The sequence below is a fragment of the Hibiscus syriacus genome, unplaced genomic scaffold (genome assembly GCF_006381635.1).
Source record: "Hibiscus syriacus cultivar Baekdansim isolate YM2019G1 unplaced genomic scaffold, ASM638163v2 tig00010263_pilon, whole genome shotgun sequence".
Taxonomy (NCBI): Eukaryota; Viridiplantae; Streptophyta; class Magnoliopsida; order Malvales; family Malvaceae; genus Hibiscus; species Hibiscus syriacus.
Window position 1 is genome coordinate 311,232 of NW_024062210.1, and position 13,417 is coordinate 324,648.

Genomic DNA, 13,417 nt, shown 5'->3' on the forward strand with positions numbered 1-13,417 from the left:
CCAAAAAGCCTACATAAACCCTAATTCTCAATCTCAACACACAAGCATCTTCACCATGAAATATTGATACCAAATGATAAAGAATTTCATTTAGATTAATTCTCTATCTAATAACTTAATCCAAAAATCAAGTGTATAACTTTAAAAATCAAAACAAAAAATTTTCTTACCTTGAACAAGGTGGTTTGGCCATGAGAAAAACAACAAGCTGAAAATGGATAATTTTTTTATTATTCTAACATTAAATTAGCCTTTACATTTGTCTTTAAATTATTATAATTGATTTTTTTATTCAATTATGAAAATTTCCAAAAAATACCATTAATGAATCTTAAAAGTTACCAATTGTCATTACCATTTCTTACATTACAATATTCATTGGTCAAGATGAATCAATTTGACTTTGAATTTCTACTTTGGCCATGTAATTTTTGAAAATTGCATTTGAGTCACTAATTTTCCACTATTCAACCAAATCTGAAAAATTGTAATGTTCTAAGCCAAATTTCATTAATATAAAATATGGAAATAATATTTCCAACCATTTTCTAATATCCTTCAAATTTTCGTAAAGTTTCGGTTCGATCCAATTATCCCATGTCAACTCTAAACTTTATCGCTTTATAACTTTTAGCACAAACATCGTACCAAAAATCTTATTCCCACGAAACCATTGTTTTAGGCCAATCTGTTCATTTACGGGCTAAAATATATAACTTATCAAAATTACATTTTTAGTCCCTAAACTTTTACAAAGTTTATACTTTATCTCTTAAACTGTCAAAACTTACATTTTAGTCACTAGTTAAAATTTGGGGTATTAAAAAATGTTCTGGTTAAGGTAAATGGATTAATTTTTACTGTGGATTTCTATATCATCAACATGGAAAATGACCAAGCCAACACTTCTTCCGAAATCCTACTTGGTCGACCCTCTCTAAGCACGCCACATACTAAAATTGACGTCAGGAGTGAAATTCTTACTATAGAATTTGAGGCTGAGGTTGTTAAATTTGATGTTTATAAATCGATTAAGCATCCCGATTCTGTGGCAAACATTAGCTTTGTTGATATAATTGAACCTTCTGAACATAATTAATGAAACTACGAAGGCATTGAAATTGGATAGCACTTCTAACATGGACTCATGATCATCTGGAAAAGAGCTAAGTAAAAATTCAAATTTTATGCCTTTTAAATATAAACTTTTCTCAACCATTTCGCAGGTATCAAATTTGGAGATAAAATCGTTGCTGAAACATTTTAAGAACACATTTTTGGGTAAAGAAGATACTACACCGATTATTATTTCAGACAAGCTTTCAAATATGAAAAAGATCCGAAGAAAAGCTTATGAGAATGTCAGAATCTACAAGGATGAAATGAAATAGTGAGGTCATGTAAGGTTCACATATTTGTGTAGATGTAATTTCGATTGATGAGAAAAATATCATATTCAATTCTCAACCAACATATTTATTGTCGTTCTTGGACGTTGATTATAGGGGAATCTCTTTCCCTAGATGTTTCAATGTGAACTGAAACCATTTTTTTTCTTTTCTCTTGTAATAAAAAAAAGAGTGAGGTCATGTAAAGTTCACATATGATTGTTGAAAGTTAGTTTTTCTTGTATTTTTGGATTTTCGAGGGTATGAGTGTTGATACTAGATGAATAATTCTTAAAATCTAAGTATCATCAAAATGGGAGTATCAATACTTTCCATATAATATCGATACTCATCCTTAAAATATCAATAGTCATAAACTAAATAAAATTTCCATGCCTTATTTTGGCTACTCAACATAATTATAAATATTTATGGAAGAATATCAATACCCAACATGAAGTATCAATTCTTTTTTACCCAACTTTAAATTTGACTCATTTATTTTAGCCTATGGTGATCCTTACAAACCTATTTTGAGTGTTGAGACCTAAAATACTAAATCACCCCTTTAGCATGAAAATTCATATATGAATACCCTATCTGACTTCAATGATTGTGATGATCTTGAATTTATTGATGATTTGGTAATGTATTGTTAAAAAAGTCGTTAATTTGAGAATAATATGAAAATATAATGATAATAATAACATCAAATATCATTATAAGTAATTAATAATAAAGAATGAGTTTACCATGTCTTAGGATTGTTGGAAGTATAACAATCCGAGACCATAATCACACATGAGAAGAAAAAACAAAAAAGATTAAACTTCTAAGAAAATAAAATAAAATAAATAGAAAGAAAAATACTCTTTTCTTGATTGATCTTTTGATCGGAAACAGTTTAGGCTTGTTGTTACACAGTTTCCTTAAGACAAATTTTTGGCAACTCTTTTGGTGCTTGAGATCGTTGGTCGTCTGTCTCTCAGGATACAACAACTAGATGATGAACTATTCTTGACTTCTACTATCACTAGAAAACTAAAAGGAGAAAATGTTTTCAAGAAAGTAAAAATTCTTGAATTCTGAGATATAAAAACTTAAGAAACTTGTGAATAACCTAGCATGTTAACTCAATGAAATTCACTCTTTTTCAATAATCCCCCACATGAATGAAAATGATGATTTTATTAAAATTATTTTGACTCAGTGTGGTGATAGACTCTACGATCAATAGTTGCATAAGATAGGTAGGTATCATCCTTTGAACCTTCCCTTGTGACAGTATATTGACTTTACTGGCTAACAAGTAGACGTGATGTCCTTGAACTATTTTGACGTTTGTGTAAATGATGACATACTTCATACAACTACCTCTCTAACAAGAATTTAGTTCTCATGGGTATGTCCTTAAAGCCATGGACATTGCCTCTCCTGGCTCTGCAAGAGTTTGAAAGAACTATGCCTAATAATCTTCTTGAAGCGGCCCCACTTCACTCTCACATACGTAACTTATGTTCCTCGACTCACTGAAGCACACAATGGTAAAAACTTTGCTTAGTCTGTACCGATTTGATCACTGTTTACATCATAGGAATGAACTTGGGATAAGAAACCCCCACAATGACCGTAGACGATTTATGCAATTAAGTTGTCCTTTTGAACCTAGATATTGGGATCTCTAGTTAACTAGGTACGGTTTTTCTTCAAATAAAGCCTTAAAATTTCATGGGCTTTAGTCACATTCCTTTAGATGTTTTCTCAACTTGATATCAATTTAACCATTTGGTTAGTGGATCCACGATGTTATCTTTTTTGATCTTATAAAATCAACAGAGATAACTCCATTTGAGATCAGTTGTCTATGGTATTATGTCGACGACACATATGTCTCGACTTACCATTATACTTGAAATTCTATACTAGTCACATTATATGCATACTATGGGAACATGTTTTAGTCATTCAAGAATATCCTCCAAGAAATTCTAAAGCCATTAAGCTTATTTTCTGTACTTATCTAGAGCTACAAACTCAGACTCCATTGTGGATCTGATTATAACCATTTTCTTGAGGATTTCCATGACACGATTTTTCCTCCTAATGTGAAACATATTCACTTGTGCTATTGATATCTTAAATGTCAATATCCAACTAGCATCAGTTTATCCTTCTAAGATAATAAGATAGTGATGTTATTATAATGTATGATTATATACAACAATATCATTATAATGTATGACTAATTGGCCTTAGTGTTGATATTATAATGTATGATTATACACAACAATATTATTATTAATATGTGATCTTAGTGGCAATTATATGATATTAAACCTTAGTGGGCCGAGTTAGCTATCAAGTACCTCATATTGTATACGACCTTAGTGGTGATATTATACACAACCTTAGTAGCGCGAGTACCATTCTAATGCCCATTTTTTTATGCATATATACGGAATAATATTGAAATGTATTCAATGAGTGAGTAAACTAAAGTGTGCTCGAGATTATGTCATTGATATATTTATATTGCGATATTTAAATATGAAATTTAGATAAATTGTATGAAGTATATTATATATCTCATTATACCACTATGCATATGCTAAGTGATAACATCTAACCTACGAGGTAGATCGACTACCCTTTATGCTTTCTTGCTTATAACATGATCAACATGCTTATGTTAATGCATTTCACTAAGTATAGTATAATAAAGGTGTACCACTGAATTTAATTAAGCTTAACATTAGAAATTTTTTAATTTCCATCACAGGTGGATAGATTTAAATGTTAGTCTAGAGAACACCATATACAAGGATTTTCAGCACAACTTTTTATAGTATAATACCTTAATATTTTTCTAGGCATGTGTATTTTTAGGACCCTTGTTAAAATTTTGGTATATAAACTCTTTCTCTCTCTCTCTCTCTCTATATATATATATTGTTTTATACTCTAGTTTACCAAATGAAGCTAGGGTTTCATATAAATTACTTTAAAACTTGAATGATTACAATCTTATCCTCTATTTGATCGAATTATGAATTTGCATTGATTAATATGAATGAAATGAATGGTTTTAAATTTTAGAACATTTATGTGACCCAATATGACATTATTGAATCTTTCTATTACTCTAGGTTATATTTGGGATTTTACATATAAAACTGATTTGATGTATTGTATAAGTATGGGTGTAATGAACCGAACATTTCATAAACTATTCATGAATCATTCGTTCATTTATGTTCATTTGTTAAGTTAAATAAACGAGTATGAACAAAATTTCTATGATCTTTTAATAAACAAGAGTACACGAGTATATGCGTGTTTGGTTCATTTATGTTCACGAACAAGCTTGTTTATGAGCTCGTTTATAAGTTCATTTATTGACTCATTTGTTTATGTTTATGAATAAACTCATTTATCGACCTACTCATTTATGTTCATGAACAAGCTCATTTAATGGTTGGTTTACATTTTTTTTACATTTTCAATATCAATGAATTTAGTGACTAGATTCAACACATGGTGAAATTTAGAGTTTAAGTTGTGAAGCTTAAGGAGTTTAAACACTAGATGAGTGATTTTATCATTTTTCTTTTAAGCTAGTTGGTTTTGTTTAATTTTTGAACATATAAATGAAAACGTTCATAAACACTAAACAGACATGTTTATGAATGACATGTTCATGAATGATAAATGAATATATTCATGAACGTTAAACGTATATGTTAGCAAACGATAAAATAACAAACATTAACACATTCAAAAATAAATAAACGAATATAATATTAAAAATTTAAATGAACATGAATCGAACATGAATACCTTTAAAAATAAATAAATGAACACGAACATAACATTATTCATTTACACCCCTATCTATAAGTAATAAAGATTAAAAGTGTTAGTATATAAATTTAAAAACTACCACATCAGCAGTCTCGGAGTTAGCTATTTAACGGTTAGTGTCTTGACAAATCAAAATGCTAGTGACTTAATTGAAAAAAATTGTTTTGTTGCTAAAATAGAAATGATCTTATAATTCAGTGACAAAATAGATACTTTACCCATTTTTAATTTCACAGAATGAGCTCTGAAAATACGATGTCGCTCGGTAACTTAAACATCGGCTAAAAGGCAGAGTGCATTTGGGGGCGAAAATAAGGTGAAAACCCTAGGCAAAGAATCGAAACTCCACAGAACAATCTTCTCTGCAACCCCAGAGTAAAAGAAAGGAGCAAAAATGGTGAAAGTGGCCACTTACTTTGCAATGGCATTCGGCGCCTTTATCTTCTGGCAGACAATGGATAAAGTCCACGTCTGGATCGCCCTCCACCAAGACGAGAAGGTCCGCCAATTCCCTCTTCCCTCTCTTCCACTTCTAATATTAAATCCGAATTAGTTCACTGAAAAGCACTTCTTAAAATTTTTATTTTTATTTTTTTATGAAATCCCTAGATTGTACAGTTATGATTTTTATTTTGAATAATTCTTGCGTTTACAGAAAGAGAGATTGGAGAGAGAAGCGGGGATCAGGAAAATGAGGCTAGAGTTGCTTCAGCAAGCGAAGGATAACGATCGCCTCCCGTAAATTCTGCGTTCAAGTCCCTCTTCTACTTGCTGCTGCAATCTCTATTCCCCCTGCCCCTTATTTTTCCTGGATTTGTTTTGATTTAAGACTTACTATAATTATGATCGAAGACCATTGCATTTGGCTTTGGTGAGCTGGATAATCCCATTATATGTCATGGACGAATCGCTGTTTCCAAATGCTTTATAAGTTGCCTTAGTTATCTATTTGAAATTGATGGAATTTTCTGTTTGTTTCGTATTTGTGTTATGTTTGCATCTTTTTCAATCCTCGTGATGATGATGAATGGTGGGAATTGGGAAATTGCATTATGTTGAATATTGAGTTTGGTTTTTGGTTAATTCTTTAGGATTTTGAAAGCTGATCTCTCTTGTTGGGAGAGAGAATCTGAGTTTTGGCTGTTCATCTTCAGATGAGGGCTAAATGATTTAGGATTATCGTATCTACTTGTCATCAAGTCTTACCTAATTCCACCCATTTGTGATTTAACATTCATGTTCTCAGCCAGCCCTTGAAGTTAAGGGTGTAAACGAGCCGAGTCAAGCTCGAGTATTACCGAGCTCAACTCGAACTCGAAAACTTTAAATGTAAACTCAACTCGACTCGAAAATTCACGAGCTTAAATTTTTCAAATTCGACTCAAACTCGAAATATAATATTGAAATTCGAATCGAACTCGAAAAAGCTCGAAAAGGCTCGAACTCAAAAAAAATTCAAGAGCTGGACTTTTATTTTAGTTGCTAAAACCCATCCCCTTTTATACACTCCACTTTACCCCTTATTCCCCAAGAACCACCGATGTGGGATATAACTCACATGACCAACTCAAGGATCCTGGACTTCTTCTCACACCATCCCGAAAGCTTGCACATGTTCACCTTCCTATTCGACGACATAGGCATTCCCCAGGATTACAGGCACATAGATGGCTCTGGTGTTCATACCTATACACTCATCAACAAGGCTGGGAAGGCACACTATCTGAAATTCCACTGGAAACCAACTTGTGGTGTCAAAAACTTGTTGGAGGATGAGGCCGTGAGAGTTGGAGGAGCTAATCACAGTCATGCCACACAAGCAAGATCTCTTTAACTCCATTGCAGGTGGGAGCTATCCAGAGTGGAAGCTGTTCATTCAGATAATGGATCCTGCTGATGAGGATAGGTTCGATTTCGACCCACTTGATGTGACCAAGACCTGGCCAGAGGATATCTTCCCTTTGCAGCCGATGGGGCGAATGGTTTTGAACAAAAACATTGATAACTTGTTTGCTGAGAACGAGCAGTTAGCCTTCTGTCCTTCTATCATTGTCCCTGGGATTTATTACTAGGATGATATGTTGCTCCAAACTAGAATCTTCTCCTACTTCGACACTCAGAGGCACCGCCTTGGACCTAATTATCTGCAACTTCATATTAATTTTTTGGTAAATTAAGTTATTGTCCCCCAAACTTGAGCACCCTTTTGTAAATCCCTAATTTAATTATTGATTTGTATGTTGAATTTTACGTTTATTTAAATTTAGTCATTAGTTTAATATGTATATGCATGTTTAATAAATTTATAGTTTGGTATGTTATATTTTAATTTTTGTATTTCAATCACATTTGTTTAAATTTTCTTATTTGTTTTAAATGTTCAGGTGTCATTTATGTTATTTTCCATGTTATTTTAGCTTAAACCGAATAGGATCAATTGCATATATGACCATATAGTTTATGTGCATTTTGTATTTAAGTCATTGGTTTAATTCCAATTTTGTATATTTATTTTAATCCCTGTTTAGGATTATTTTCTTTAATTAGTTGTGTATATTTATTTTACATGTTGATATGTTTATGTATAAGTATGCGAATGATTTATTTAGGAGTCACATAACATCATTTTACATAATTTGTATGTTACCTTCATGTGCATAACTTACACACTAAACCCTAAACCCTAAACTATAAACCTTATATCATATCACATAAACTCTAAACCTTAAACTTTAAACTCTAAACTCTAAACTCTAACCCATAACCTATAAACCCTAAACCCTAATATCTAAACCTTAAATCCTATCACATAAACCCTAAACCCTAAACCTTAAACCTTAAACCTTAAATCTTAAATCATATCACATAAACCCTAAACCCTAAACCTTAACGCATAATTAGAAGGAATGAGATGACTTAGTGAAAGGAGAGAGGGTATATTTGTTTTGATATTTTTTTTTAAATTATTAATATTTAAATTGAATCATTTTTTTATTATATTATATTTATTATCAAATAAAAAATTAGTTATGAGGTAAGTACAATATAATATCTTGATATTAAATGCTCAAACCCTTAATATTTATAATATTTGAACTCGAAACTTCAAAATATAACAACAATTTAAAATTTTAGTTATTACAAATATTATCATTAGAAATATATTAAATATTTGTCATTAGATAAATAATTTTTTTTTATTAATTTAAAATAAATATAAGAAAATTTATTCAAAAATAATTTTTAACCATTTTCAATTTAAGAATATTTATTCATCAATAATGTATTTTTAATATATTTTTAATAATGTAATTTTAAAAAATCTAAAATTATAATATAACATTTTTTTCGAGCTGCTCACAAGCTTCCCGAGTCGAGTATCGAGTAGCTCGTTTCGGCTCATTAAGAACTCGAGTCGAGTTCGAGCTCGAGTCGAGTCCATTCGATCCGAGTATTTATCGAGCCAAGATCGAGTCGATCTCTAGTAGCTCGCGATCTGTCTCGTCTCATTTACAGCCCTACTTGAAGTAATTGTGTTCGACAGATATTGAGACATAATTATGGAGATATGACTCTCCTAGGATGCTCTAAGCATGTAGGAGAACTTTAAAATGGAAAATTAAACATGTTTGGTATCAGGCACAGATCATTATTCTGCACTTGTACTTGAGCCTAAGTAACAGATTTGGTTCACATGCGGTTACTATCGACACCTTAACCACACCATCTCTGCTCATTATGAATGATTGATGGTTTGTCGACATATTTTAGATACTTGAGTGTCATTGATCTTTATTAGAATTTCATCTGAAAATGCCAAGATCAAGGCCAACTTTTAAACTAACATTTTGATTTAGCCATTTACCCCCACTTTGCTTTGTGATGTGTGGGTTTTATAAAGTATGTATGCCTCACAAAGCTAACTTTTCCTAAGGATAGAAGTGGGATTGCTAAGGATATTTAATTTTGTGGACATGATATCATCCCAATGATGATGAAAACATAAGACTCAGCGTGGCATAATGGTACTGACTCTGCCAAAGACCTGCTAAATTCGATTTTTTTTTTCAAGCATTTCCTAACAGGAACTATTACACACTGCTGTTGCATGTCTTCTACACTCGTGCATATATGTATTTGACCATCTCAAGATGGATGCCATTCAGCCAATGATTTGTTTTGAATTTGTATGTCAACCACTGAAAGCTTTCAATTTGGAGTCAGTCAGATCGTATGGTTCGCTTCTGACCCGGTCTTACTTGTTTCCGACCAAAATCATATGTGCTTATTCTGCCACTAGGCTCGAACGAAATGAGATGATATGACAATGCAGCGGAAAGTTTGAAGCTTTTTGGAAGTATGATCTTTGCTCTTTGTGCTGAAAAGGAAAAGATGTTTCAAGCATTTTTATGCATATCAGTTTTCTCTACCTTTATTTGCTGTCCAAATGCTATATATGTGTACAATATGTATATGCAACGTGTAACAAAAAAACAGATCTTCGGGAAGAAAATACATGCAGTTTTTGATAACTACGTTTTTCCATGATTTGCAAGAAATCGTGTTCTACATCTTTGGCAACCACCAAGTACATAATCAACTTGTCTCCTACTAGCATGGTTTTCAGAACCGGACCGGTTAGCGAACCGGTCATGCTACCGGTTCACCGGTTCAACCGGTCGAACCGGTCCGACCGGTCGGAAGAATATTCGGACGACATCATAATTATTTAAAAAATTAAATAAAAATACCAAAAATATTTAATAAAAAATAATTTTTTATATCACAAGTCATATTCAAAGCAAGTCATAACATATATAAGTTAAAAACCATAAAATCAAGTGAAACAAAATGATTCAAATTAACTACAACATAATATTTTAGGCTTCAATCGAGCTTCTAATTTTTTTTTTGAGTTCAAGTTTCAATATTATATTTCGAGTTTGAGTTGAACTTGATAATTTTTAGCTTGTGAGTTTGAGTTGAGTTGAGCTTACTTTTAAAGTTTTCAAGTTCGAGTCGAGCTCAACAATACTCGAGTTCGACTTGGCTCGTTTAACAAACGACGTTGTTTGGTTTAATATTTTTTTTTAAAAAAAACAAAAATCCCGGTTTTTCCCGGTTTTTTCCAGTTTTCAGCAGGTCCGGTTCGAACGGTTCAGCGGTTTTGGCTGGTTCACTAATAGCGGTTCAACCGGTTTAGATTGAACCGGATTAAACAACGATTCCCGATTAAACCGGTTGAACCGGCCGGTCCGGTCCGGTCCGGTTTTCAAAACAGAGCCTACGAGCAAGTTAGACAAAGGCTGCGTGGGTTAGCATGTTGTTTGTTGGTATGTACATCCAAGCTATATCAAATGGTCTCTGTAAATAGGTGTAAAGTTGTATTCTCCAAAAATAGCACTCTTTTATGCCTTGATTACTGGTTAAAGCATGGTAAGGTTAAGATGTTGACACCTTACCTTTATCAGCATAAAAGGGCATGCTTGCATCGCTAGATAATCATGGAGTTTAATCCCGACTAATAGAGTCGAGCATCATATATCGATTGTGTTTCTCCCTTGACTCAGTTGAGAGTTTCTCTTACTAAACCTCCATTTTTGGTATTAAAGTCTATGGATATGGACATAAAGAAGTTGATATTGGTTGTGCTTTCGTTGGCTCTAGTTTTCAGCCTGGCTGAGAGTTTTGATTACCATGAGAGCGACTTGTCCTCTGAGGAGAGTCTGTGGGATTTGTACGAGAGGCGGAGGAGTCAATATACAATCTCACGTGACCTGGAGGAGAAGCAAAAGCGTTTCAATGTGTTCAAGGAGAATCTGAAACATATTCACAAGGTGAACCAGATGGATAAGCCTTTCAAGTTGAAACTGAACAAGTTTGCAGATATGACCAACCATGAGTTCATGAGTACAAGGAGCTCAAAGGTTAGCCATTACCGAATGTTCCATGGTCCAAGACGGTTGACTGATTTTAGACATGAGAAAACGAATAACCTTCCACCTTCCATTGATTGGAGGAAGAAAGGGGCGGTGACTGGTGTCAAGGACCAAGGCAAATGTGGTAAGGACTCGTATCTTTTGAAGTTTTGTACCAGTCACCTGTTAATACATTCTTACAGTCGATTTACAAATCAACATAACTGCTATAATTCTAGGAAAAATTTTAAGTATATTAAGATAGTTTTCCTTCCCCTTACATACATGTCAAGATATTGTGAAGTTTGCTTTGAAGTTGCTCAAAAAGTATTGATGTCACAGGTAGCTGCTGGGCGTTTTCAACTGTAGTTGCAGTGGAAGGTATAAACCAAATAAAGACGGGGGAGCTAGTGACTTTATCTGAACAAGAGCTTGTTGATTGTGATAACCAAGGATGTGATGGAGGATTGATGGAACAAGCATTTGAGTTCATCAAGAAAAGTAATGGACTAACAACTGAGAATAACTATCCCTACAGAGCAAAAAATGAGTTATGTGACACGTCCAAGGTAACGGAAAGCATCTTCTTTAATTCTGTCTTTATGCATAAATGGTGATTTGAATATGCTATCTTTTATTTTATTTATCTTTTTTAGTTGAATGGTCCGGTTGTGATCATCGATGGCTATGAAATGGTACCCGAAAAAGATGAAAACGCTCTGATGAAAGCTGTAGCAAACCAGCCTGTGTCTATTGCTTTGGATGCTGGTGGCAAGGATTTCCAGTTCTACTCAGAGGTAACAAAAAATCTCCAGCCATGAAAATGAGAAACAAATGCAGCTACTAGTAACCTTTTAGGCCTTCAACATGTAAAACGCAAATACATTACAAAAATGCTTAATAATAAGCAATTCTTACAATCCCAATAAATACACACTTTGTTCCAGGGGGTTTTCCCCGGAGATTGTGGCACCGAGCTGAACCATGGGGTGGCAGTTGTAGGATATGGAGCAACCTCGGATGGAACAAAGTAATGGGTAGTAAAGAACTCGTGGGGTGAAAACTGGGGAGAGAAAGGCTACATACGAATGAAACGAGATGTTGATGCGGAAGAAGGGCTTTGTGGTAACTTTAGAAGCATCATACCCAGTGAAGCTGCAGTCTAACAACAACCGAAAACGTTCTTCCATATCCAAGGGCAAGGATGAACTGTAATCCAGATTAATCCTTTTTTTGGTCGAATTGATGAGGCAAAGTTATGGTAGTTTCGTAAGTGTCTCGCAAATATGGTGGTTTCTATGGTAGTTGCATAAGTGTGTCTGCAAGTTTGGTGTTTCTGCCTGACGTTGTATAATATACCGTGTACGTGTGGTTATTATGAAAAGCTTTGGAATGAAAATAAAATGGTTAGATGCTTGAACTTGATAATCTAAAATTGAAACAATTATAAATGTCACTCTCTCTTTTCTTATTCTTTTTTGTTTGAAAATGGAACAAGAATAATTAAGCTATAGGTGATCGATCTGCAGCATTTCAACTATAAAGATGGCGGTGTTGAAAATGTCTTCTCCCCAATTGGAGTTCCACGACTCGGTCATGCTAGGCAGTCAGCTATTCCGATAATCGTATGTACTCCATGCGTACTTCCTATTTAAGTTTCGTGCATGCCGTAAAGCATCATACATTGTCCACAATTCAGCCATGAATACCGAACCGGTTCCTAAACTTCCAGAGAAACCAAAGATCCATTCCCCCCCCCCCCACATCATTTCTAATAACGCCACCAGCTATAGCAATGTTATCACAATTCTACACAACCCCATCGATATTAACTTTGAACCATCTTGATGGTGGGTAACGCCACTCAAGGCACATAACTGCATTGATTAGCATGGGATGGATTGGGTCGCGACTCAAGAAAAGTTTTCATGACAAAAGTTTAGATTGGGCTCGGTTGTGCAGTTTGTTTGTTTGTTTTTTTGTATATAATTACGTAGATATAAATATGATACTTAAAAATAAACACATACATGTATGTTTATCTATTTTTAAAGAAATAAAAATTTTAAAAATCTTGCTGCATGTTTTTTCTTTTATTGAATTTAGATTTTAAAAATAGTATAATTAAGAAATAAAATAGATAAATATAATTTTTATAGTTATTTAAAATTCATCAAGTGGTCTTAATAGTTAAAAGGAATATTATTCTCCGTAGGTTTCTTAAGTTCGAGAACTTATGATGAGACCTTA

At 33.2% G+C, this 13,417-nt stretch overlaps 1 protein-coding gene and 1 pseudogene across 1 annotated transcript; both read left to right on the forward strand.

Annotated features, from left to right (window-relative positions):
• Positions 1-6,789: 6,789 nt before the first annotated feature.
• LOC120203809 lies at positions 6,790-7,426 on the forward strand (annotated as a pseudogene).
• Positions 7,427-10,813: 3,387 nt separating this feature from the next.
• Positions 10,814-12,333, forward strand: LOC120203696 (vignain-like). Its single transcript, XM_039203884.1, has 4 exons — positions 10,814-11,312; positions 11,510-11,736; positions 11,824-11,964; positions 12,115-12,333. The coding sequence occupies exons 1-4, from the start codon at positions 10,865-10,867 to the stop codon at positions 12,199-12,201; spliced, it is 903 nt and encodes a 300-aa protein (XP_039059815.1). The 5' UTR covers positions 10,814-10,864; the 3' UTR covers positions 12,202-12,333.
• The last annotated feature ends 1,084 nt before the right edge of the window (positions 12,334-13,417 follow it).

What these genes read in the sequence shown, in the direction of transcription:
- LOC120203696 (XM_039203884.1), top strand. Translation starts at nt 10,865, where the DNA reads ATGGATATGGACATAAAGAAGTTGATATTGGTTGTGCTTTCGTTGGCT. An exon ending in AGTTATGTGACACGTCCAAG is followed by an intron (nt 11,737 to 11,823) that starts GTAACGGAAAGC and finishes TATCTTTTTTAG; the next exon opens with TTGAATGGTCCGGTTGTGAT. An exon ending in ATTTCCAGTTCTACTCAGAG is followed by an intron (nt 11,965 to 12,114) that starts GTAACAAAAAAT and finishes ACTTTGTTCCAG; the next exon opens with GGGGTTTTCCCCGGAGATTG.